This window comes from Numida meleagris, chromosome 2 (assembly GCF_002078875.1).
Source record: "Numida meleagris isolate 19003 breed g44 Domestic line chromosome 2, NumMel1.0, whole genome shotgun sequence".
Taxonomy (NCBI): Eukaryota; Metazoa; Chordata; class Aves; order Galliformes; family Numididae; genus Numida; species Numida meleagris.
The window spans coordinates 31,146,788-31,171,284 of record NC_034410.1 but is presented as its reverse complement, the minus strand read 5'-3'; the positions used below and the strand labels follow the sequence as shown (position 1 = coordinate 31,171,284).

The 24,497-nt window shown below is 38.8% G+C and overlaps 1 protein-coding gene across 1 annotated transcript in view; it reads left to right on the top strand.

The window, feature by feature from the left end:
* The window catches only part of TRA2A (transformer 2 alpha homolog), a 24,679-nt gene extending 585 nt beyond the window's left edge, over positions 1 to 24,094 (top strand). The window contains exons 2-8 of the mRNA XM_021389243.1: positions 8,255 to 8,388; positions 9,976 to 10,147; positions 14,252 to 14,440; positions 21,418 to 21,533; positions 22,054 to 22,161; positions 22,881 to 22,948; positions 23,129 to 24,094. Coding sequence (XP_021244918.1) covers positions 8,255 to 8,388; positions 9,976 to 10,147; positions 14,252 to 14,440; positions 21,418 to 21,533; positions 22,054 to 22,161; positions 22,881 to 22,948; positions 23,129 to 23,139 — 798 coding nt within the window. The 3' untranslated portion in view covers positions 23,140 to 24,094. The remainder of the gene's footprint in view (positions 1 to 8,254; positions 8,389 to 9,975; positions 10,148 to 14,251; positions 14,441 to 21,417; positions 21,534 to 22,053; positions 22,162 to 22,880; positions 22,949 to 23,128) is intronic.

Genomic DNA, 24,497 nt, shown 5'->3' with positions numbered 1-24,497 from the left:
CCCGGCCGGGCTCCCCGAGCCCCGTACTTTCCCCCCTCTTCTTCCTTACCTCCCTTCCTCCCTCCCCCTCGTCCCGAGCCGTCCTCCCCCCGCTCACCCCGGGTGCGGCCCTTGCCGTGCCCGCCCGGTCCCTTTGTGCGCGGCGCCGCTCCGGGCCCGCGGCAGCGCCCTCCGGCCGCGCTGAGGAGCCCCGAGAGTCACGGCCTGCCTCGGGAGCCGCACCGGCCGCGCAGCCGAGGGCTTTATCTCCGCGCGCCGCTGCGGTTTTGTAACCCTGTTAGGCCCTTGTCTTCTCTTCCCCCCCTCCCGTTGCTGCGGTTTCTCTGTACGCCTATAACCGGGCCCTTCCGTTTTCTGTTTCGTTTTTTTTTTTTTTATTCCTCCTAGTGATGATCAGGAGCAATTAGAAGCTGCTTGAAGCAGAAATGAAACGTGTGTTGTCCTCGCTCCATCACTGCTTACTTTTTTTAATTTTGCAGATTTTTTTGTTCGCTCCCTAAGAATTGCTTTAGAAGAACACCTGAGCATCCTTTTGGTGACTTTCTCTGATGAACCAGTGGTAGCAGCTTTTCGCTTCTATCAGGTTGTTGCCTGGAGAAACGAACAATGGCATTTTAAACAAGCAGAGTCGTATTCCAATAACGATCTTTACAGAAATGTACTTATCCTTTTGCAATGTTAGTTTAAAAAACAAAAACAAAAAACCCAGTCCCCAGGCTCATTGTGTTTTACCTGGCTGTGCAGTGACTGCTGCTGGTTCCTCAGGTGAGGTAAACAAAACCTGTTCTTGTGTTAACTGCTGCACAAAGGTGGTCATGTACCTGTGCTCTTTCCAGTTAAATAAACTAATCTCAGGGGGAAGCCAGCCAGGTCTGAGAAAGCTGAGCAGCGTGTTTCTTTGTTGTTCATTTTAAGATTTGTTACTCCAGTCACCTAGTCTACAGTGAGATTTATATTTTTAAAAAATTTTCTTCTTTGTATTTCAGTAGCTCTTGCTTTTTGATTGAAATACTTACATTAGGTTCCTTAATGTGTCTCTTGTTAGTGTTAAAGAAACAAATAGAGCTGAGGATTTCTGCATACCTTCTGCCAAATATAGAAGTAGAATAGCGTTTTGACAGTATGTGAAGTATGAGGAGTCTCACTTAGCAGTTTCTCTGTTACTTCTCAGTTGGCTTATGCTTTTTTTGAGGTGGAAAACCTACCTGTTGGAAAGAACTGTAGACCCCGTTGAGGTTTTTTTTGGAAAACTTGCATTCTTTTCACTCCCTAATACTGGAATTTATGAAACACTCTGGCATGTGGCAGTGTCTTGGTCAGTTTTTTTAATGTAGTTGAACATAATGGCAGATGAATGATTCCCTTATAGCATTTTTTTGTTGTTCTAAGAATGTTCCTAAACAGTTTTTTCTTTATTTCAGTAATACATTTTTGATAATGCTATTAAAATACTTAGAAAACCTGGCAGCCTAAAGTATAATTATTTTCACTGAAAATAATTGCAGGCGTAACATTAACCATGTAAATTTGAGGGGAGGGATTTGGTATTTAATCCGCTGTTCCTGATCAGACCAGAACTCTTGAGCACTGAATGTCCTAGTGCTTTAGTTTGCTGTGTGCAGGCACGTGGCTCAGGGATTGTATGGCCAAAGTCTCCAGTGGGAGAAGGAAACAGAAGAAATGGGGTGGGGTCAGGGGGTGGGAGAGTGTGAAGAACCTGCTTTCCTCAAAACGACCGCAGAAGAGATGTGAGTACCTTTTGGGTTCTCCCCACCTCCCTCAATGTTGGGTTTCAATAAAGGAGGCCTAGTTCTTGCGAGTAGCGATAGTCTGATACTGGGGTGAAGGTGCTGATTGAATGAGTAGTAACCAGAAGATTCTTTAAAACAAATCCTGGTGTAGGATTAGTTAGAAAATCTTTCCTGTTTTGCTTATTACTTGAGAATAATTTTATATATGATTAATGGTAGTTGACTTAATTTTCTGCTTTTTTAAATTTGTAAATTTTAGAATCGTACCCTCATTTAATATGTAGAAGAAATTTAGGATGATCTTGGAAACAACTTTCCAGCGTGGCTGCATAGTTTGTGCTGTCTAGGAACCTACATTTATAAAGCATTGGGTAAAATCATTGTAGATATTGGTGGAGATTTTTTAATTATTACTACTCTTGGGCTCACTCATTTCTTTAGTGACCACATTTTTCCAAAGCAAATGTTAGTCAGTTATGCTTAGGCTAATTAACATCTGCTCCTGTTTTGTATCAGTTTTAATACTAAGAATGTGACTGGATGAACGGAAGAAATCTCTTCTGCTTCCTTCCCAAAAAGCATGGAAGCGTGGTGATTTCATGGAAATTGCTAGAGAGATCGGAAACATAATGGACATACTAGAATTAAGTTTATGGACTTGAAGAAGGAAAATGACTTTATGTCATGTTTGTATGCAGTGACTTGAATTTTGGAAAGGTTAAAGGATTTTATCACTACTGAGTGTTCAGTGAGAGCAGGTTAGGCAGATGAGGCTTTTTATCCTGTTGTTAGGTGGCAGGCAACTTTAAACAAGGATTTAGGTATTATTTCCTTTTATCTTTGTCCAGTTATTTGTAATAACACATTGTTCAGTGCATATTGCAGTGGTGCGACTTTACTGAAAGCTTTCTCTGAGCGGTGAAGGACTGACAGTCTGAACAGAGCTGGACAGAAGCTCCACTTGCAGTATCTCAGTGAAGGTACAGCTGCAGTTGGGTTGCCTCCCTTGATTCTCATGAGCTGCCTCTTCCTGCTCTCTATAAAATCACAGTGATCTCCTTCTAAAAAAGCACTTGGAGGATATGTTATTGATAAAGGAAGTACATACGTAGCTCATGTGTATGCAACTGGCTTTTAGACCAGCTAATCTGTAAATGTCTTGTATTTTTTGTATACAAGCTTCATGAAGAAAATACCAAATTTAACATATGTTCTGATGTTAATTACCTAAGCCTGATCAAGCTCACGATCACTTCTTTGATTCAGATTTCTTCTGTAGTGGCAGTCTGCCACCTCAGCAGCAAGGCAGGCACGCTGCTTACCGTAGGTTTTGAAATACAGGCACGGCCGTGCTCACGCTGTGTAGTTCTGCGTTAGCTTGGGAATGCTGTGGTGGTGTTTCTAATGAGGCGTGGAAAGGAGACTTGCTATGCAAGTTGATTGCTTTTTTGTTTAATCCAGCTTAAATTTTAGGTTGGTACCTGGACAAGACTGCCTACAGAACCCTTCTCTAAGCAGGTGTGTGTTGAACCCTCAGTGAGAAGATACAGAATTATAAACTGACAATACTGGAAAAAAATGCTGAAGCTTTTTTCTTAATCGGAGCAGTGTCATAGATGAACGCATAATGCTTGCTGATGTTGGTGACTTTTTAAATGTGTCCAGAAGGCAGCACAAGTTAATTTTGTTTCATAGAGAAGTTTATTGCCTACACATATGTATTAAAACATTTATGGGATAGCTAATAAAGGGATTAGTTTGAGTATAGAGTGACAGGTCATAATGTTAAACAAATATTATTTAACTTCTCTTGTGAGCGTCAAGTTGGTAGGCTACTGTCAAAGCAGTAGCTGGAAAGTAATTTTGTCTCATCTCATAAAGCTTTGCTACTGAATTGCTGGTTTCATCCAGTGAATGTAGGATGGTATTGAATTTGTTTCTTTTTTGACTGCTTATGCTTTTCTGTCCCCTTATAATGTTGGACTTCATTTATTTTTGGCATTTGGGCAGGAGTTTTTTGGCAAGATTTTTATGAAGTCTGAGTTTTTCTTTTGCTAGCTCAGTGGTGTTGCTGGGCTGCTTCTGTCCTGTCCGCTTCCATCCCTCACGCGCTGTTGGTACTTCCTAAGGTTGAATGAAGTACAGCTGAAATGTGTGTGATTTCATGATATTTTTTCTTCCTATTTTATTTCCTATATTTTGTTAGCAGAAAGCCTAGCATAAGCCTCATCAGCTCTTTTTGTTTAGTCTCACTTTAAATTTTGATAGCCTCGTGACAAACCTGTTCTGTCATACTCTGAAGTGATAACACCTGAGGTGAGGTAAGACATGACACAGTGAGAGTGGAAGAGTGGCTTAACTATTTTTGTCTTCTTTCTTGCTGTCTTTATCATACCCTCTGATGGTAGCTGGAAACCTAAAAATACTTCTTGAAGACTTTTGCAGTTCTGGTCTATGTAGAACTGTTTTGAATACTTCGATTCTTTCAAGAATTAAGTTATAACTGAAGAAATATTTGAAAGCAGCATTTCTGTTGAAGGGTGTGAGGAAGACCAATGACAGATGTACCTGGGATCAGTTGGTACAGTTGTACCAGTGTGGATGAAATGCTTCGACGTCTTGTTTGGCTGGCTCATGAGAAGTTGTTGATGAGTTATTCAGTGCCTAGGTATATTTGATCATTAGGTAATGATACGAAAGGGCTTATTCTTATGGATCTACCACTTTGTTTCACATTGTTTTTTTTTGGAATAAAGAAGGTAGGAACAATGGAAAATACTCTTTTGGTGTTGTAGTTCTCATCCAGAGAATCAGTAACTGAAGCTGCAGTCTTTAGGTTGTGTTACAATTTATTTGGCTCCTAGTTCCACTTCTTGGTGAATCATTAATCCCATTTCTCACTACATGCTTGAGGAAATTGCAGTGTCATGTTCTGAGGAAGCACACTTTTTTTTTTGCCATTTTGCCATGGGAAAAGTGTTACTGACAAATGTATTCCTTTTGAAAGGGAAACTTGATGTGAAGAATATTAGGCAGTTAGCTGACTGTCTCTTACCTACAGGCTGTAGTGACAGCAAATCTAGATGGTTCGAAGTGGTCACAGTGAGTATCTGCCTTGTAAGTTTGTGAGGGTGGGAGTGGTGACTGAGCAGTTGCACAACAAAACAGAAGCCATGAGATGCCTGCTGTCATTCGTGAGATTGTTGTGGGGTGAGAAGCTCAGTTGGAAAAAAAGCGTGGTCTGATCTCTGGCCCTCAGCTGCCTGAGGATCTTCAGAACACAGAGACAAGTAAAAGTTGAGGATGCAGAGAGGAAGTGTAGCTTATTCTCTCATAAGTAGTAGTTTAGTTCATTTCTGGGCAAATATGGAGCAAAGATCAGAATATGTAAATTGCTTGAAGAATAGTAAGGGATTTGAATGCTTTGGATAATAGAGGTGTCTGTTTGCTGTTGCTAAAGAAGACAGAATGTTAACCATAACATTCTTTTTGATACTGCAGAATGGATATAAATTGTTAATGCAGAACTGTTGGATCTGTCTGATACAGATTAAGAAATACCTTGATTATTTCCTTATAGGGAAATGGAGGAGGAAAATCTTTGAAATCTCACTTTGTGATGACTTGAAGCTCTGAATCTCTTAATCCCTACCTGTAGTCTTGCTAATGTAAATCTTATTAGGTGCTTTTTCAGTGTCTTCCTTAAGTCCTTAAACTCTTGTAGCTTACTGTGATTCTCTTAGTCTCTCCTGTTGAAGCACTGTAGGAGATATAACTAGGTGATCAATGTTGCATCAGAAGATGAGATGTAATTGCCTGCCAATGCCAGACACAGTATGCAGCTGCTAACAGGTAATCTCTCTTTAGCTGCAGTTTACATCTACAATTGAGCTGAGGAACTTTGAAATGTATGCAGACTTCTGCTGGCACCTCTGTCACTCCACTTCTAAAGTTATATGCTTGCGAATGCAGCTTCTAAAGGGCTTCAGCAATGAGTTCTGAATGAACATGACCTACATGGAATAATGTAATATTTGCTTTTGGCAACTTCGTGTGGACTCACTGCCATAACTGATGCTATTAGAAAAAGCTGCAGGCGGTGTCAGAAGATGCTGCAGGTGAATAGATAAGGATGCTAAGCTAACTTTTTTTCCATGTATGGGAGTTAATAGGTCCTTAATATTTTTGGTGCCTCACTACAGATGTGTCACATCTGATTTTTTTTTTTTGCTGCTGCTGTTCTTTCTTTTGTTGTTGTTCTTTCTATCCTTCTTATTGTTCAATAAGTGATCTTCCAAATACAAAAAGAGTGGACAATATAATATCCTCACTTCTTTGCCTTTTTATTAGAAGTTCTAATTTCAATCTTGATGATTATGCATTAAATGCTTTTCTGTATTGCTGATCACTTATATGGGGGGTGGAAAAGGGGCTGGTGGAAGTAACTCCCAGAGAAAATGAGAACTACTGCAGGGGATGAAGTATAAAAGGGAAGGATTAAGGAGAGCTATGAGGAGAGATACTTAAGAACCACGTTAGTGCCCCTAGAATGATTTTTTTTTTAGTGAACAGTGAATTTTAGATGTAAAAATATAAACATCAGAATTTGGTAATATCTCAGTGTGCATCCTTCCTTCTGTTTCTGCGACAGTCTTGTAGCTAGATCAGCAGTTGGCTGGTTTAATAAAGCTAATGCTGTGTTGCAGCCAGGCTTTGAATGTAGCCTTCAGCGGTAAGTTTAACATGCCTATCATCCCAGTAGGTGACATTCTCCATATATCCTTTGTCCTTTTCATTGAGGTGAAGGGAAACGGGTAGCATAGCCGTAATGCTTATTAGTAAGGGGTCGTTCAGGTTCCATTTTGTGCATTTGTATTGTCTAGAAATGCCAGGAAGGAGCCCTTTGAAAAAAGATTTGAGTTCAGAGTGCTGAGGAATTCAACTGTGAAAGAAAATACAAATCTGAATTTAAATGGAATAATAAATAAACTGAGAAGTATATTCTGTGGACAAGCAGGAGGGGAAATGATAAAAATAAGAGTAAAATGTCACACTTGTGGGAGGGGAACTTGCTATGCTCTTTTCTGCTAAGAGTTCTGCACAATTTTTTGTTATAATATAACTATTATAGATACATACAGATTATATGTATAGCATACATTTCCATAGTTGTTCTTTATCGCTGAGCTCCCTAGAAATGCTGCACGCTAAAACGTAAGGAAATCCTAACCTGCTTTTTGTTTACTCATTTTCTTAGTTTTTCCTCTTGTGTGCATTATCATACAAGAAAACAAGAAAGTTGTGTATTTCATTGGATTGCTTTGAACTGCTGTTTTGTCTTTTTGTTTTTGTGGATTAAGTTGTATGCAAGGAAAACAGGATAACAATGAGGAAGAGAAAGTAGGAAGAAAAGTTTGTCTTGCGTATATCTATGTGCATGTACTGTGCGAGTAAGTATGTGCATAGATAGATTTTGACTGAAAATCGTTGGCCATTCTGTTGAACTGAGAGTGTCTTAGTAATAATGTATAGGAGTAGAATATGGGATATTGAATACTGAGAAAACAGTTGCTATTTTAGGGGGGAAATCAGTCATTGATATCGATATTTTAATATATTTGTGCTAAGTAGTCTTTTAGTTCGTTTGTGTATCTTACGAAGAATAATGAGTTTGAAAGGGGAGGAGGGTAGCTTTGAAAATACAGTAAAACACTGAGAACTCAGTAAGCTTATTGTTAGACTGTAGACACTTATACAGTTTTAAAGCTTTTTTTAAGAAAAGTTGTTTTATAAAGTAGTTTCTTGCACTTTACCTGCTGGCTTTTCAATTTGGTAGATAACATCTGAACTCCAGCAGAGTTTTATAATCCCCACGTGCTTAAATATACTAAATGTTCTTTTTCCATTAAGGTTAATGTTCGTGAAGAAATTGAAGAGTTTTTTCCAAGAATGTGGAAGATAAATCAAGATAAAAGAAGGCTAATGAAAAGTATTAAAGATCAGAAAATTAAAATTGAATGGGGGAAAAAATTGAACAGAAGATTGGTCAGATAGAAGCACTTGAATGTTTTTTTTTAAGGCTATAATGAATTGTTTGAATTGGGGAAGAATACACGAAGTATGAAAAATGAAAAACTCAATGAAGAATGAAGAAAAGTAGAAAGCAAGAGTGAAGTAGAATTAAAAGAATCTGGAAGAATGAATGGGTCCTAGGTTAAGTAAATGTATGGTTTATGTTCCAGTGTCTGTATGATCAAGTTGTAGATGAATTTGCATGATTACTTAGTTAATAGAGAATTGGTGATCTGGTTCAAGCAGGGATCTATTTGAGGAAAGCATACAATATTAACAGTGGGCTAGCAAAATGAAATTTGTTCTGGAGGGTATTGCCTAACCATTTGTTTTTCAGGAGCAATCAATATAATAGAATTACTGTACTTTAAATGTTAGGAGTTAGGCATTTGTACAACCAATACCATTTGTAATACTGTTCTTTTTGTTAGGAGTCTCGCTCCCAGTCAAAATCTCCAGCTGGGAGTCCTGCTCGTGTAAAATCGGAGAGCAGGTCAGGATCTCGCAGTCCATCGAGAGCTTCCAAACATTCTGAATCACACTCTAGGTCAAGATCAAAATCGAGGTACGTCTGGGAAGTAGTTCGAGTTGATTCAATAGTATTGCTCCGTTCTTTTGTGTCCGTTCTTTTGTTACGTTACTGAGATTTTTTTTCTCTTGTAAAAATTATAAATCTTTTAGAGTGTGGTAAGAGGGCTGCCTTAGTTTGCATGTTGGTGGAAAAGGCTGGGGGAAGATTCCATAAGTAATAAAACGTGTATTTACAGAGAAAGTAATGTAAATAGGAGTTGATGCGTAGAAATCACTGCTAAAATAAATGGATTTCTCCATTTCAGAGGAGGGAGAAGAGGTTACAGTTAAGTTTTTTTTTTAAAGCATAATGTCTCTTTCTCCCCAAAATCTTTTTGGGGAGGGTCTCTTGTGTGGACCTTTCCTGCAGGAAAGAAAGGAAGAAGACTCAAGCGAGAACCACAGCAAAAGTAATCTGTGTTAGATAAGAGCTAGCTCTGTAACTATTGGAAATGTTGAAGGATAATTGCTTGGGGCAGTTTTTGACATTTCTTCACTGGAACACTGAATCTTTGTAAAAACAAAATCTGAAAACTATGGCTGAAGTTGAGCATGGGTAGCTTCTTGATTTATGTGAGTCTTAAGATTTAAATTCATTTTTGGAACGCTTCCTTTCCCCATCAGTGTGTACCTGTACAGGCAAAGTTCTGTAGCTCTCACTTCTGAGGGACCTATAAAACAGAGAGAGCTCCCTCAGAGTGCAGGAGGACTGTGTGCCTTTTTTCTCTTAATGTAGCTTAAAATATTGTTCAGCACACATGACTACTTCTCTCTTCCCTTGCACCCTCATACTGTTGAAAATTGAGACACCTACTGAGTCCTTTCATATGAGGAGAGAATAGCTGTAAAACACAATGTTTGTCACCCGGGGGCGGGGAGAGGAATTGCGTGGTATTATTTTCTTCTTCATCCTCAGTTCTTGGGAGAGATCAGTAATCCTTCCTTTTCTATTCACCTTACCAGGACAGTCCTCTGAGACCCTCAAGTTCAGCCTTAGGATCTGTCTTCATTTCTTGCAACATTTAGCTAGATAACTGCTTGTTGTTAGGATATAAAAACTGTATGGAACGGTATGACTTTGTCATAATTGTGCCTGTTCAAAATGGAGCTTATCGTTGGCTGGATTTCGGCAAAGAAGTGCTTGTGGAGTTAAATAGATGTTTTTTGTTGCTGCAAATCATTTTCAAGCCTAGGCAGATTCTGTTTGTAGATACTGCAGCGCTGTAGTAGTGCTGCTAGATCTTCAAATTTCTCAGCTAAGGCAGTGTTATATTGGGTTTCGCTACTGTTATGCAAGTGTTAGTTATGTGTGCAGCCAGACTGGCATAAGTTTTAAGCTTCAAACTTCCTGAAGACTTTCTTGAATATAATCTGCATTTTATGCTCTGATCAAATTAAAAATAATGCTACTGAATAAGTTACTTCAGAAGTGCAGTCTTTAGATACACAAAGTAAACAACTATTGTAATTGTAGCGAGCCTCAGAAAAATGAATTTAAGATTTTTCTCTGGGAAGAGTATGGCTTACAATTCTGTATGTTTGTGTGCATATGACCTAACTAAAAATTTTCTCTTTGTTGAAGATCCAGGTCCAGAAGACACTCGCACAGACGTTACACTCGCTCCAGATCCCATTCCCATTCTCATTCTCATAGGAGACGTTCTCGAAGCAGATCGTACACACCAGAATATCGTCGTCGAAGGAGTCGTAGTCATTCTCCAATGTCCAACAGGAGAAGGCACACAGGCAGCAGAGTATGTCATGTTCGAGGCTGAGTATTAACAAAACGGTTGCTGCTTACACCAGTGTAATCCAAGTTAACTGCAGGCTGAATGTGACTTGCTGTCTTGTCAGTGGAGGATAGGAGAACAGGGTTTTGAGTGGGAGAAGGGGTTGGAAACAGCATGATCTTTCCTTACCACTGGACCCTTACTATTTGTGTGAGTAACAGGCAGGGCAGGTGCCAAAAACCATACCATTGCAGTTCGGAGTGGGCCGATCGCTAATGTCTGCTTCCCTATGCTCTAGAAGTTGGACAGTTTTTTATTTTGTTCCAAGCATGTGCACCCTTCACAAAATAAGGTCTTCTCTGGATACAATTAAAAAAAAAAAAAAAACCAACCAAAAAAACCAAAAACAGTGTAGATACTTACAAGATGGACTAGAGAAATAAAGGAACAGACTTCTAAAGTGTTCTCGTTCATAACATAGTATACTATGTTGAAGGTTGCTTGTGATTTTTATACTTTTAAATAACCAATTGGGTTTAACTTTGCTAAACTCGTACACTGTTAGCTAATGTATAAATCTTAATAAGCTAGGAAAAAAGTTATGAAAAGGATCGGTAGGCCTCTCAGAATTCAAATGGGAAATAAATAGTCTCTTGATGGACAGGATAGGTAGTGTAGATAAACCAACCAGGATGCAAGATGCTTCTTATATGTCATTCTAAGCGATTTCCCCCCAAAGTCCTTCCTTGTTTAGTGCCTCAGCTTCTGGTTTTGCATTGCTTCGAGCTGATCAAAATGAATGTTGCTACACACATCTGCTTCTTACTTGGTGAGGGCTGTGATACTTCCAGTTGTTATTAACTCTTTAGTTTATCTGAATGTATTTATTAACTAGTTCTGTTACCGTGGTGAAGCAGCTCAGTAGGACCAGATAATATCAGTGTGAGAGGGAAGATGAGTGTGGAAGAAGGCAAAACTACACCAGTGCTAGCTAACGTACAGTGTCTTAAACTGCTCTGAGGCAGCATTTGTAGTTAAGCTGTTTGTGGATTGTTGCTGGTGTGTAATCATGATGTAGTAAATATGAATCTGATGTCTTGAAAGTTGGAAGGAATAACTGAACTTCAAAAGGCATAGCAGATTTCCTGGTGAAAGACAAACAAATCTACTTTATTACTTTGTGAAATACTAGGATATTTGCTCTGAATAAGTTTTTTTGTTTATTTTTTGTCTTGGAAACGACTCAGTGACTCTGTCAAACATGAAACTCCTTTTCACGATGAATTTCACATTAATTCTGAACAGCAGCTCTAGTAATGTCAAAATAAACCAGATTTGAATTCCCTAAATGCAAGGTCCTAAAGACACCAGAGAAATCGGTGACAACTTTGCCACTTCTGCTGTCCTGGCTCTATGGAGGCTGTACAAAAATGTGATATTAAAGGTGTCTTTTTGTCCTCCACCATTGAAATCCATCCAGTGATGAGTGATATATCTGTATCTTGTTGCTTAGGTTGCACAGACTGATTCTCTTGCCTCAGAAAAGGTAATTAGGTTTAATTTTGAGTGGGATTGTATAAGAGAGCAGTACTGAGGAGTACCATGTGTAGGGACTTGTCCAAGCAATGATTTAAAAGACTGAGGTCTCATTGAACTTGTGTTTCAATGGGTATTAATGCCACTAAATGACTAAATAGCTTTAAATGAAAGGGAATAGAAAAGAAATCTAAACCTCTCTAATTGAAACTTCAAAATGGCAGACTGACAGCTTTTGTTGTGCCATTTGACTATAATGAGGAGTTGTATAAAGTTCACGTCCTAAAACTAATGTTTGAAATTTGGCAAATGGAAGAAAGCAAATCCATAAGTGTTCTGGACTTCTTGTTTTTTTTACAGTGGACTCCTGAACACCAACTCTGAAAGCAGAAAAATCCACACCAATTTGAAACATAGAGTCACAAAAATAAGAGAAGGTAGAATGGGAGCGTAGGTAAAGCACATACTTCATCCCTCTTTTGTGTCTTGGTAGAAGATGAGGAGAGTTTGCATCAGCAAGCTGTGGGTTTTTTGTCAATTTTTAAAATATTTGGAAGTGTGCTCCTGTTTAAGAAAACAAGAGAGTCAGATGGACTGTTGTGCTGTAGTAGTGCTCAGGAGATATTTAACTGATGCGTCATCCAGACCTCTTCACTGATGAGAATTCAGTGAGAATTCTTTGGCTGAATCTAAGCTCTGCTCTTCGTAGCAAGTGGAGTGGCTTGGAAGACTGTTTGTTTACTGAGCTTTGTGCGTGATATTTTTTTCACTCTTCGCAGTCTTTTCTATTTATGGTGAGGGAGAATCCTTTTAAAAGAAAGTTAAATCTTGATTCTTACAATAAGAGCTAAGCTAGGTTGCAGATCTCCTGATATGAGAAACTGATGGGCTAGCTGAACATGCTCAGATAAAAGCAAGTGAGCAGAGCTTGTAGTGTTCTTCAGCCTCCTTGTGAAAATAACTGCATGTGATGCCCCTATTTTCTGCATGGAAAAATACTCTTCAGATACTTTTTACCTCCTGCATTTAGATGTGCTTATCTCAGTCACAGCTGGCAAGCTAACGCTATGGTTCTCCAGGAAAGGAGTTCAAGCCCTAAGCATTTTCTTGCAGAGCCTGGTAGGGTAATCTTGAGTGGACAGGTCATTGGCTCGTTTCTCTTAATATTTTTCATGCTGACTCCTAGAGCGCTTTATTTCAAAATCTACATGTTGCAGGTCAAAACCTAGTGACCTGTGTGCACATTCCAAAATTTTGGTTTAATTTAGTTTTTTTAAGTTTAGAATTTCAGCTAGGGACCGTGGAATACTTTTGCTCAGCTTTTAGTTTGAGCTTGCTTCCTGTCTGTGCTTCAAAGCAGAATTTTCCTTTGTTATGGAAATTTTGAAATTGAAGGCTTTACTTCAAAGTTGTCATCTAAAAACTGTCATCTTGGTATCCAGAACTACAGAGTAGGGTTCATAAAAGAGCATGAGGGAAGAGTGAAGCCTCTTCATTCTTCAGGTCACAATGAAGGGAAAGCTCTGAGCCGTAAATTGCTGTGCATCAGTGGATCTGAAAATCTGAAACTGAAATAGAAATTTCAGCTGTTAACTTCCCATTGGCATTTCAGCAGGAAACAAATGAAATCTCTATGCCTGGTGCTGTTGTTTTAAATTCCTGCTTCTAGTGTAGCAGGTGCCAAGAACTTAACGGAATTAAAAACAAACAAAAAAACCTCTGCTGATATTGATGAAGGTAATCCTATAAAAGGAATTGGCTTAATATCAACTCTTGAGGCATGTAGAGAAACTTTGAACCTCGCAGAACAATGAGCTGCTTTACCTTGAACAATTGTACGATTCCTTATTTGACTGACTTTAGTTGAAGTGTACAAATAGTTTAGTCTCCCACCTCGTGTTAAGAGTCTGGAGTCTTGTTCTAGACAAGTTTACCTGCTTCTGAATTAATCTGATAGAACCAGTATTTGTTTCTGTGTAGTTAAGTTGGTGATTTTGATCCAGTTTCATGTGGCAGAGAGAAAATATTCAGTTTAAATACTAACCTTCGCTATATTTGAAGGGGAAGTATTGAGGTGGGAAGGAAGTATGCAGTTCTAGTAGAAGGAGAGTTAAAGTTCAGCTGTTCACGCTGACAAGCTCAAGTGCATTTATTGTGTGAAACTAGAGACAGCATCCAATGTTTGGCACCAGTGGTGACCTTGTGGGAAGGCTAAAGATGGGAGGGGGTTTAGAATGGCTGACCTGTTCTCAGCACCCTTAAATTTCCCGTCTGCATCTTGTTGATGATTCAAGTGAGAAATACCAATAAAACAGTTAGCTGCATCTTTTCTGTAGTTGGAATACTTCATGTTTCTTAACTGTGAGCCATTAGTACAACTAGAGAAATTTCTTGATTTTTATTTTAGAAAAAGCAAGGGTAAATTAGTTACATTTTTAAAATATCTTAAGATTGGAATGTTAACTCTTGAAGTATTAAAATGTGTAATGGAATGTACTTAATTTTCTTCATAAAAAGTTGAGAAATTCATATATGTGAATGTACAACTTGGTTTTTACTAACTTAATTGGTGTTGACCACTTATCTTCCCAGGCTAATCCAGATCCAAATACGTGTCTTGGAGTGTTTGGTCTCAGTTTATATACCACTGAGAGAGATTTGCGTGAAGTCTTTTCTCGTTACGGACCTTTGACTGGTGTCAATGTTGTTTATGACCAGCGGACTGGACGATCAAGAGGATTTGCTTTCGTTTATTTTGAGAGAATTGATGATTCTAAAGAGGTAAATTCATCATTTACTACTTCAAAATGTGTACTGTTTGTATATTGTCTTTGCAAATATCTTTGTAAAAAATTTGCTGTGTGTTCACTAGAAAGTTCTCAGTGAGATTCATTTCAAATGCTTCAAATCACGTGGTGCTTATTAAACAGATTATGAACACTAGTTCAATGTTCAGATGCTCAAGTGAAGTTTGAGGCTGGACTGTTTATATTGAGTCGCTAACAAATGTGGCAATTTGTTTTCTTAATCTGTTGCTTCAAGATGAAAATCTTCAGACGTAGAAGTGTTCTAGGATTTTTCAAATGTTTTGAAAACTAACTCTTCGAAATTTTCTCTTTCAACTCTTTCAAAATTCTAAATATTTTCTTTACCATTCTCTTTAAAAGCGTGGCGTTGTGCATTTGAGAGTCTGTTTTTGCCTTGAGTTAGTGGCTAGTTAGCCAAATAGCTGTCTGCATCTGGACTAAGTGTCCAGTTTAATTGATGTGTAAGGAGACAATCAAAGAATCTGAACAGCAGCCTGTTTTATGGTTCACTACATTAGGAATTTTTTTTACCTGTGTAAGGATGCTGAAAGCCTTACTAATTTAATATTTTATCTGAGTTTGCTGTTAAACCAGTAGGTGTGTTCTATTCATTTTGACAAAATAAGCGCCCGTATTTTGATCAGCAGTGCAGTTACTGACTTAAATGTTAAACCTTCCTCATAGGTGTATTTCTTCCTTTCTTACGGGCATAAGGAGTTACAGACTTAAAATATGTTTGTGGATAAATAGCCATGGGCGGGTGTTTCAGATATGCTGTTTGATTCTGTTTGCACTAGTTAAGTGTATTCATGATACTTGTGTATGCCTGCTGTCACCTAGCACTGCAGGATGGGAGGGTGACGGCTGTGGGCCTGCTGTCAGTAACGTAAAAATGAAAACTGCTGATGGGAGTTGATGATTCTTCAATGGAAAAAAAAAAATGATGAATGACTTCAGTAGGGCTAGATGCACTTTTGAGCTTTAACTCATTTCTGGTACGCTCCTACAAGCAATCGAGGTGGAGCAAGCAGTTGTAGAACATGATGAAACAAGACTTACAGAGAGCCAGTTTATGACAAGAATGGAGGTTGTATATGTATGGTTGTTGCAGGTGTCAGGACAGTAGCAAGTAAAAGAGCTGGAAGGTTCCTTCAGCTTCCCTTTGTTTTCCCAGTATCACCTTGACTGGTTGAGAGAAGAGTGAATGGGATGTATAGCTGTGTATTCATATTTAGTGGTCTTTTAGTTCTGACTTCTTAGCCTTGTGCTTCTTTGCGGCCTGGTGGGATTTTGAAACTGTGACTGTTCTGTAGCAATCAGCATCTAAAACACTTGCACGTTGTATCGTAGTGCTAGTTTTGTCTGGTCTAAAACTTCGTGTCTTTAGAAGTACTTATTTCTAGTTGTCGTTGGCAATGGTCATGCATGACTCCATACATTTTTTTGAATGTTCCATGTAAATACCATGAAGTAATTTGTTTAGTATGAAGCTGCTTTGGCAGAAACTACAAAATTGGAATGCAAAGGAAAAAAAATGGGATATTACATGCAGAATCAAAAATGCAGTCATAAAGATGAGCACCGTAAGTAGGAACTAAAGTAACTGGGAATGTAAACAAACTTTTCCTCTTTCTTCTTTGCTAAATTATTTCAGTTTTGTAAGTTCCAGTTGGTGGGAGGTTTTGCATCCCTCCTCCTCCCGACATCAGCTCATTGGGGAGAAAAAATGGCTTTATTTGACTTGATTTCAGAGCAAATGAAGAGAGATTTGAAGTGGCAGTGAGTAGGAAAAGAGGACATTGCTATAAGTGGGCCAGATCTGAAAAGCTGGGTATGCTAGAAGTAATGTTACTTGAACTGCTTCTGTTTTAGGTAAATATGTTTCCTCTTTAAAGAAATAATAAACTGAGCCTCTGAGTAAAGGCAGTGTAAAACTCTAGGTAAGAAGTGGAACAGAATTCCAGTCTTCTTAAAGCAGCCCTAGACAGATTAAATAGGTGTAGAAGAACGCTGGGAAGAGGAGACAGTCAACTGAGATTTCACATCATCTTTACTGTTGCCCTTCCAGGAGGGGTGCAGCAGCCAGGCTCTTAGCTGGTGTGCTCTGAAACACTGTTGATATTTGGCTTGAACACCAAAGTAGTTACCAATAGTTATCTTTAAACTTTGTCATTTGGTCAGCTGCTGTATTGAGTGGGTTCTTTTGCAGCTGAAATCCTGTTGGGATCTTTGTTGTCACTAGTAACCTTTCTTAAAAATCACATCTGACATTGAGCTGGTTAAAATGTTACTGTGTTTTGCTTTTTTATGAAGTTACATTTCTGTTTCTTAGTAGTTAGAGAAGTGGTATTTGGTGCAGTTTCTGGCCCCGACTGTTGCAGTGTCTTGTCTTACATTATTGCCCTTCTGCTAAGTCTTCAGAACCACACGTGAGGAGTACAGCAGCACTGTGTGAAGAGCAAGATACGTAACCTGATGAAGACCTCTTTCTGAAGATTGGCATACTTTGTTTTGCAGCACTAGCGCTGGACTGTTTTGTAATGTTTTAGCTAAATTATTCACATGTCCATCACATTAGTTAAGGATTTTCGTTTCTTCTTGCAGAGGAAAGGCACACTGTATTGCGAACTATGTACTAGTATAGAAAAAAAACAGTGATGAGGCAGATTGATTATTTCGGAGTTAACAATAAGAGGATCACGAGTAAAAGGCTGAGTGTTCTGGGGAGATGATTCTTTCTACGGTTACCAGGGATTTCCTTCCAGCTTTTCAGTAACTTGTACAATAAACTAGTAGTTGTTAAAACTGAGGCCACTGTGAATGCACTGTCTGTACAAAGCCCTCATCTGTGAAGCATTAACTACAACAGCTGTCAGCAATACGGAATTTTCAGTTTCTCGTGCTACTTACATGCTATTTACAGTTTTGACTATATTTCAGAGCACTTTTCTGAAGTAGTGTATATTGGCAATTAAGACAAACTTGACTCAGACCAACTGAACTGCTAACATAATTTAGTTGCCTAAGATTGTAATAATTCCAGGTTTTTGGTGGTGGTGTTGCTTTGTGTTTCTTCGTTCATTTGCAAGACATTCTGTGGTGCAGGCAGAGCAATGTATATGGGTTGTTATTGACCAAAACTTCTCCCACTGCTTTAAGTGATGTTTTTGGTATCAAAAGGACTCTTGATAAACCAGAAAAGAACATGAGAATATCTCTGGTGTTTGGAATTGAGTTACAGACTTGTGGAGACCATGCGATACCATGAAATTGCTAATAGAGAAGCATACCCAGTTACTCATTCTGATTCTCTAAAATCTTGTTTCGCTTTATTCTACAACTCTGATGTGTGCTTTAGAAAGAATCTATGTAATCAATAGATGTTACAGCTCAGAAATTGAAAAAAATGTATTTGCCAATATTCTAATTATATTTAAAAACAAAAACAAAGAACAGAAAAAAAACCTGAAGAGTATAAGTCAGTGCTTATTGAGAGGTGACATGGACACTCAAATTCAACTTGTGGGACTGCAGTAGTTTAGAAAGCTGGGTTTCTTCATTTGTTTCTTCCTGGCATCAGGTGTTTGGTTTTGGTTGGCTGGGTTTTTTAAACATCCTCATTAAAGCTAAAGCTGGTCTAGCTACGTTAATGCACTGGGGAAAAAAAACTTTTCAGTGATGTCTGTTCATTCCGTGCTTCACCTGTGATACAGGAGAGATGATCTTTTTACTGTTGACATTAAGTACAACATAGGAAGGAATTCGAGTTTAAAAAAAATTTTTAAATCCCCAAAATAGATTTCATTAAAAATGAATCCTAGCGTAAATTGTTCGTGTTTAGACTGAATATATTTAAATAGCCACTTTCTGTAAGCTCTCGTACATTTAGAAAATAGCACATACTGTAAGATACATCGAATGAGTTGAAATCCATTTCATTCAATGTTTTCTGACTGTCATGACCCAGTAGTTTGGGAACTGCTCTTGTTGACAAACTAACACCTTACAAATAGTAATTCAGAAAAGCTTTGTTGTTAAGGGTAGGTTGTTCTATGTTTAAAACTGTAATTAAGTTTGAGTTCTTGGCTGTGTCGTTCCCAAGTCTCGTTCTGTTTTCTGACCCTCCGTGTAGAGGTGTACAAAGTCAATCTTTCTGGATTTTGTGGCCAAAGCTAATAGCGTATGTTCATGCGAATCTTGTTTGCTTGCTTGCTTACTGTCCTCTTGCAAAAGCTATGCTTGTCTTTTAACAGCACTCAGATATTTGGAAGAAAACCCAGGCTGAAATAAAAATAGACTTGTCAGTTAAAGGCTCCTGAGAGGGTATTGTGTGCCTTTAAATCCCAGTGTAATTTGATTTTTTTCTTCAGCGTGTTTTATTTGATGATCTGGAAAATATACTTACGTCTTCTAGGCAGCGTTTGAAAACGCCTCTTGTGGTGTTAGCCCAAGTGTGCAGTGTCTTTGCACTTGGACTTCTAAACGCTTCTAGCGTTCATCTATGTTCAAAACCAGCAGGAAAAGCAAGCAGAAATTCGTACTGAATGAAATGTGCTACTCTAATAAAATTGTAAAATCCCTAATGTGATTATTAGCTGCTCTTAGTTCAAGGAAAAAATGAAAATGTCAGTAATTGTCAAAACACATTTGTGATTCCAGTCTTTGTACAAAATAAATAGTGTGGTGTCACTTGTCTGAAATAAGTTTTAGAATACAACTTCTGGTAGAAGCGCAGCAGTCATCAGCTACTGAGCGTTTTGTTTCAGAGTGTTAAAATGTGTAAGTTGTAGTTGGGAAGGACTGAGTGTGAGCGATGCTATCAAAATTGTTGCTTTCCTGCAGTTTGAGGATGCAGTTATCACTGTAGAAGGCTTCATGTGCCTACACATCTATTAAAAAATTCTGGCTAATTTAAATTTCTTACCTGTCAGTTGTTGCTAACAGCTGTTGAAGACTAAGGCAGTGAAAGTTTTACCATTGGATAAGATGTCAGACATTGTGACCAGGGCTTCTCGGTCCCATGCGGACTGGGAGCTATCAACTAATCTTTATCTGCTGAAATGTAATACATTTCTCAGTGCTTTGAAGACAAACTATCAAATTTTGTTATCAAAAATAACTCAGCTGTCTTGCTGTTATCTTGCTCTTCCTGCACTGCTCTGTATGTCAAAGAACTCTTTTTTTTTTCCCCTTCTAAAAGAGATGTTTGTTCTTTTAACTAAATGAGAAGTGCCAAATGTTGTGCATTTCAGGTGGCTCGCTGTCAGCTTGCTGCGTGTTGGGGATTGGACATGCAAGTGCTGTGAAGCAGAAAATTCTTTTAAGATGCGTTGTGTGTTGCCACGTTTCCAGAAAGATGCTTTTAATCACAAAGTTGATTTTTCTGCCAGCTTCTTTGTGTTATTGTTTTGGATTTGTGATAACTCATGTGATGCGTGCGCAGAATTATTTTAATTTCATTCATCCTTGTGCAGCAAGATCTAAAAAAAAAAAAAAGTATTGAAGACTAGGAAACTGAAGTTAATGGTCACGTTTTGTTCAGAAAACTTATTTTAGTGTGTGTTCAGATGTGACATACCCTTTGGCTCATCCTTGCAGTTAGCCTGGTTGTGATGTGGCTGTGGAGGAGCAGGACTCGCTAGGTGGCGCTGCAGCATAAACAGAATTATGAAAGCGCAGTAAGTGCGGATAAATAGGCTGGGGGTAACTCGGTCACTTCCAGTTTGGAGCCACAAAGTTAAATCACGTGGGTGTTAGTTTTGTTTCCTCCTCTATATAAGATGTTAATTCAGTAAGGTTCCTGTTATGGAACTGGTAAGAAGTTAATTTTTGAACAGCTGTTAATCTCTTTTTTTTTAAAAAAAAAAAAGAAAAAAAATGCTCTGCTTAGGGGCAGGTTCATGATTTGGTTCTTGTGTATTGTGTCTCACAGGTAAACAAAATTAAAAAAATCTTGAGTTAAGCTCAAGATTGCAAGAGTGTTATCTCACACAAAAACGAAAATAACACGTGTAGGACAAACTGCTTTGTAGAGGAGTATTTTGGAGATCTTAAGACAGCGGTAGATGGAAAGTTCAAAAACAAAAAATTACGTTGAAAATTTTAATGGCAATTAAGTCCAACGTTAATTGTTTGTGGAATTGTTAATTATTTTTTCAAGTTAGTATTCCTTGTCCGTAATTCTCAAGAGTTCACTGCGGTCCTTTGGAAAAACGACTTGCATGATTTTGAGTTAGAGAAAGGCCATTGTATTGATTGAAAGATGAAAGGAGCGGGGCCAGAACACCCAGCGAGCGCGTGCAGGGGCTGGGGGCGGCTGAAGGCGCGGGCTTCTGAGGCGCAGCCCCTTGTGCGTCGCGCTGTAGCTAGCCGCTATTGTGAGAGCGAGTGGGGAGGAAGGTTGTAATTAGGTATCCATGTAGGCTGAACCCGCCATTTTACTAAGCTGGAGTAGGTCCTTGTAAGGGAGATGGCAGGAGGCTGGGAGAGCATGAAATGGCAGCCGACTAGCAGTAATCCGGCCATATGCACCCTACAGGAAGCCACTGTTTTGCACAGCCTTTGAATCCGCCCATCCCCTCTGGGTCAGAGCCGATGGTAGGAAAGATGTGGTTTTCAGGAAAAGCTGTTTTGACTTTGTTTACCTTTTTGATGGGTAGAAGGCGAAGTCTACAAGGGAAGCGATTGTGCTAGTGGATAGTCCTGTGCTTTCTTAAAAAGGGATTGATTGCGTGCCACGGCGCTCGGCGCCCCTGTGCAGCCCTGAAAGCGCTGCCGGCGAGCGGGCCGGGGGACAGGGCCGAGTCACCACAGCGGGGCACTAGTAACCAGCCGAAGTAGAAGCGGCCTGGGGCTTGTTGGTCTGGGTCTGGCAGAAGTGAGTGGGGTTTGTACCTGGCTTTCCATAGGAGGTCGGAGGTTTCGTGTCCTCATCCCTTCTCTTTCCTGCAGGCAATGGAGCATGCGAACGGGATGGAGCTGGATGGCAGGAGGATTCGGGTGGATTACTCCATCACCAAGAGAGCGCATACGCCCACCCCAGGCATCTACATGGGCAGGCCCACGCAGTAAGGAGTCGCTCATTTCCTGTGGTGGGACTAAAATTGATTTAAGTTGAAGGACTGAAGTCTGGTTGAAGAAACTGTACTGCAGACTACTTTTTATTTTACTTTTTCATTTTAGAATTACATTTTTTTTCTCACAAAGGTATTAACATGAAGTGTTGTTGCTGTGATTCAGATTTAAGTCTTACTGTGGTTTCCTGTATTTTTATTTTAAAAAATTGAATTTTTAAGTTTCATCCAGTGCAGTCAGCTGACAAACCCTTCACCGTCTGAAATATTAGGATGCCCATTTGTCTTTGATTTTTATGAGATCTAGACAAAGTCTGGATGATACTTTGCATTTTTTGAGGGGGGGATATTAGGTTTTTTTATTTGTTTGGGAGGTCTTTAAATGTTTAATCATTAGATTGTTTGAGGGCTTTGTCTTCAGTGTCTGACTTATAAGAACACTGAAAAAGGTTTTTGAATGATTTAGTTTGATGAAGAGTATAACCTGAAGTACTTGTTATTTTTTTCCTAACAGCAGTGGAGGAGGTGGTGGTGGCGGGGCAGGTCGACGCCGTGACTCTTACTATGATAGGGGGTATGACAGAGGATATGACAGATACGAAGAATATGACTACAGATATAGGTAAATAATTCTTGTTTTATTTCTGTGAGAACAGGGGATTTAGGAGAAAACAAACGTCTCGGTTTTAGATGACAAAAATGCTATTCCATTTGTACCAAGATTCTTCATGCGTGCTTGCTTTGTTTTAGGGCTGCCTTATGGTAGATTTTGTTATATGAGATTAAAGTGCTCATAATCTTCAGTGTTTCTGTAATTCAGTTACATATTAATCAGTTATGTGAGAGGTTAATTTTGCTACCTGGAGAAGGTGTAGAACACACAACCTCCAAATGTAGCAGACAGAAAAAAAGGGATCTCTTTTTTTCCATGCTGTATATAGAACCAGGAACAGCTGACAAACAGAGCTGCTAAAGAAGGGGTTATTTGTAGATGGGGTTTTTAATGCTTGACATTTCACAGCTATCTGACCATTTTGAAAGTTATCTAGTTTCAGAGAATGTTGCACAACAAGAATTGTAGGCATCTGTGAAAGCACTTAAGTGTCTACGGGGCTAGTGAGAGTTTATTAAATGTGCTGCGGCGATATGTCAGTTTTAAACACATCGGACAGAGAAATGTGAAAGCGTTTGTTAAATAACTGTAAGCCACAGCTAAATCAAACTGGAGTCATTCATGCAGGCCAAGTCTTTCCATGCTAAGGAAATTACTCTGTTCTGTAGAAGTGATGTGAATGAGGCTTCATTCATTATGATTGTTTTCTTTTTTAATTTCCTTTAAAGGAGACGATCGCCCTCGCCTTACTATAGCAGGTACCGATCACGATCAAGATCCCGTTCCTATAGTCCAAGTAAGTAACTACAAATGAAAAAGAAAAAGAAGAATGGGGCTGCTGTGAGTCTCGTTGCAGTATTAATTGATCAGTGGGAGTTCTGAACATGAATGCAAAAAAAAAACCTAGGCGCTGCAATGCTTGAGTTTGTGTGTGCTGTTAGTTCATAGTAATGATGTTGTCTTTTTTTTTTTCCAGGGCGCTACTGAAGATCAGAAGAATGAACATTTGAGGACGTGATTTTTAAATAAAAAGTTTAGATCTTAGCTTCCCTACTGTTTTCCCTCCTTTCCCTCCCTTCCTTGTCGTCCATCCAGCTATTTTAGAAAACTTGGGTTCATTTAGAATATACATATCTTCAGTTGAAGTATTCCTGTTTTCCATCCCTCCTTATGTAATACTCTTAAATATTGTAATTGTAGTTTTTGTGTAGTATAACATCTTAAGCAAAATTAAATAGAAAACCCAAAGTGTTGATACATTTTGGAAGTCATTCCTATTTTGTTTCTAAAACAATTGGACTCCTGGCTAATCAAAAGAGAGCAATGGTATTTTTAAAGCTTGCATGTCATATGTAATACACACACTCGGATACTTTGATATAAACCTGCATTTCCAAGTAACTCGTTAATCTTTCTGTTAAAAGGTAAACATTTTACTTTGATAAACAAGTAATGACTTCGAGCCTTTACTGTAAAGACAAATTTATTTAGGTAGTGATGAACCAGAGGAATTTCTTTTTTTTTTTTTTTTGGTCAGGTAGTTGCTTTGAGTGTAGAATATTTGAGCTAGAGAAAAAAATGGATATTTGGCTGATTGGGAAAATAGATCCTTGTACACTGAAAATTAAGGCTGCATTTTATAGATAAGTTTCTTGATAGCTACACAGTGGAAAATATTTGGAGTTAAAACCATAGAACTCCTGGGATTTTTTTATTGTGCTTGGTTAAATATTTCCCCTTAAGTGCAGGAGGAAACAACTATTTATTGAACATAGCAATTAGTTATATAATTTGCTGTTCACTTAAACAAAACCCCAGACTTTTGGTATTGCAATAATGATGAAGCAAGTTTTGTTTCCAGTCCTTTTGAAAGCATGGATGGAAAACGTGTAACTACATGTAAACTTTTTTTTCCTTTCAATAAAAGTAAATTTCACTGAGATGCGATGATGATTTCTTGTTTTCTGTTTTGTGTCTTGTGTCACCTTGGAGCACAGGTTAAGCAGGACGTGATACTGCTGTATGGGTAATGAAGTCAGCATTTATCAATTTGCTTGGGAACTTTGCCTTCCCTGAGGCCTGGCGTGTAGTGGCATGAGATGGCTAAGCAGAGTGGGTAGGCCACATTTTTCCCGACCATATTGGCACTTGGTGGAGTCATGGTGAGATGGTTTAAGGAGAAGAAACACTGTTGACTTTGTTTGGATTTCTGGCAAGTTCTGCCCTCTGAAATAACTCGCCGTGTGGCTGCCTGAATGTTGATACTGGCACAGCAAGAGGAATAGGACTACCAAGCTCTCGCAGCAAAAATCATTGCATCCTGATTGTCATGGAATGCCACCAAA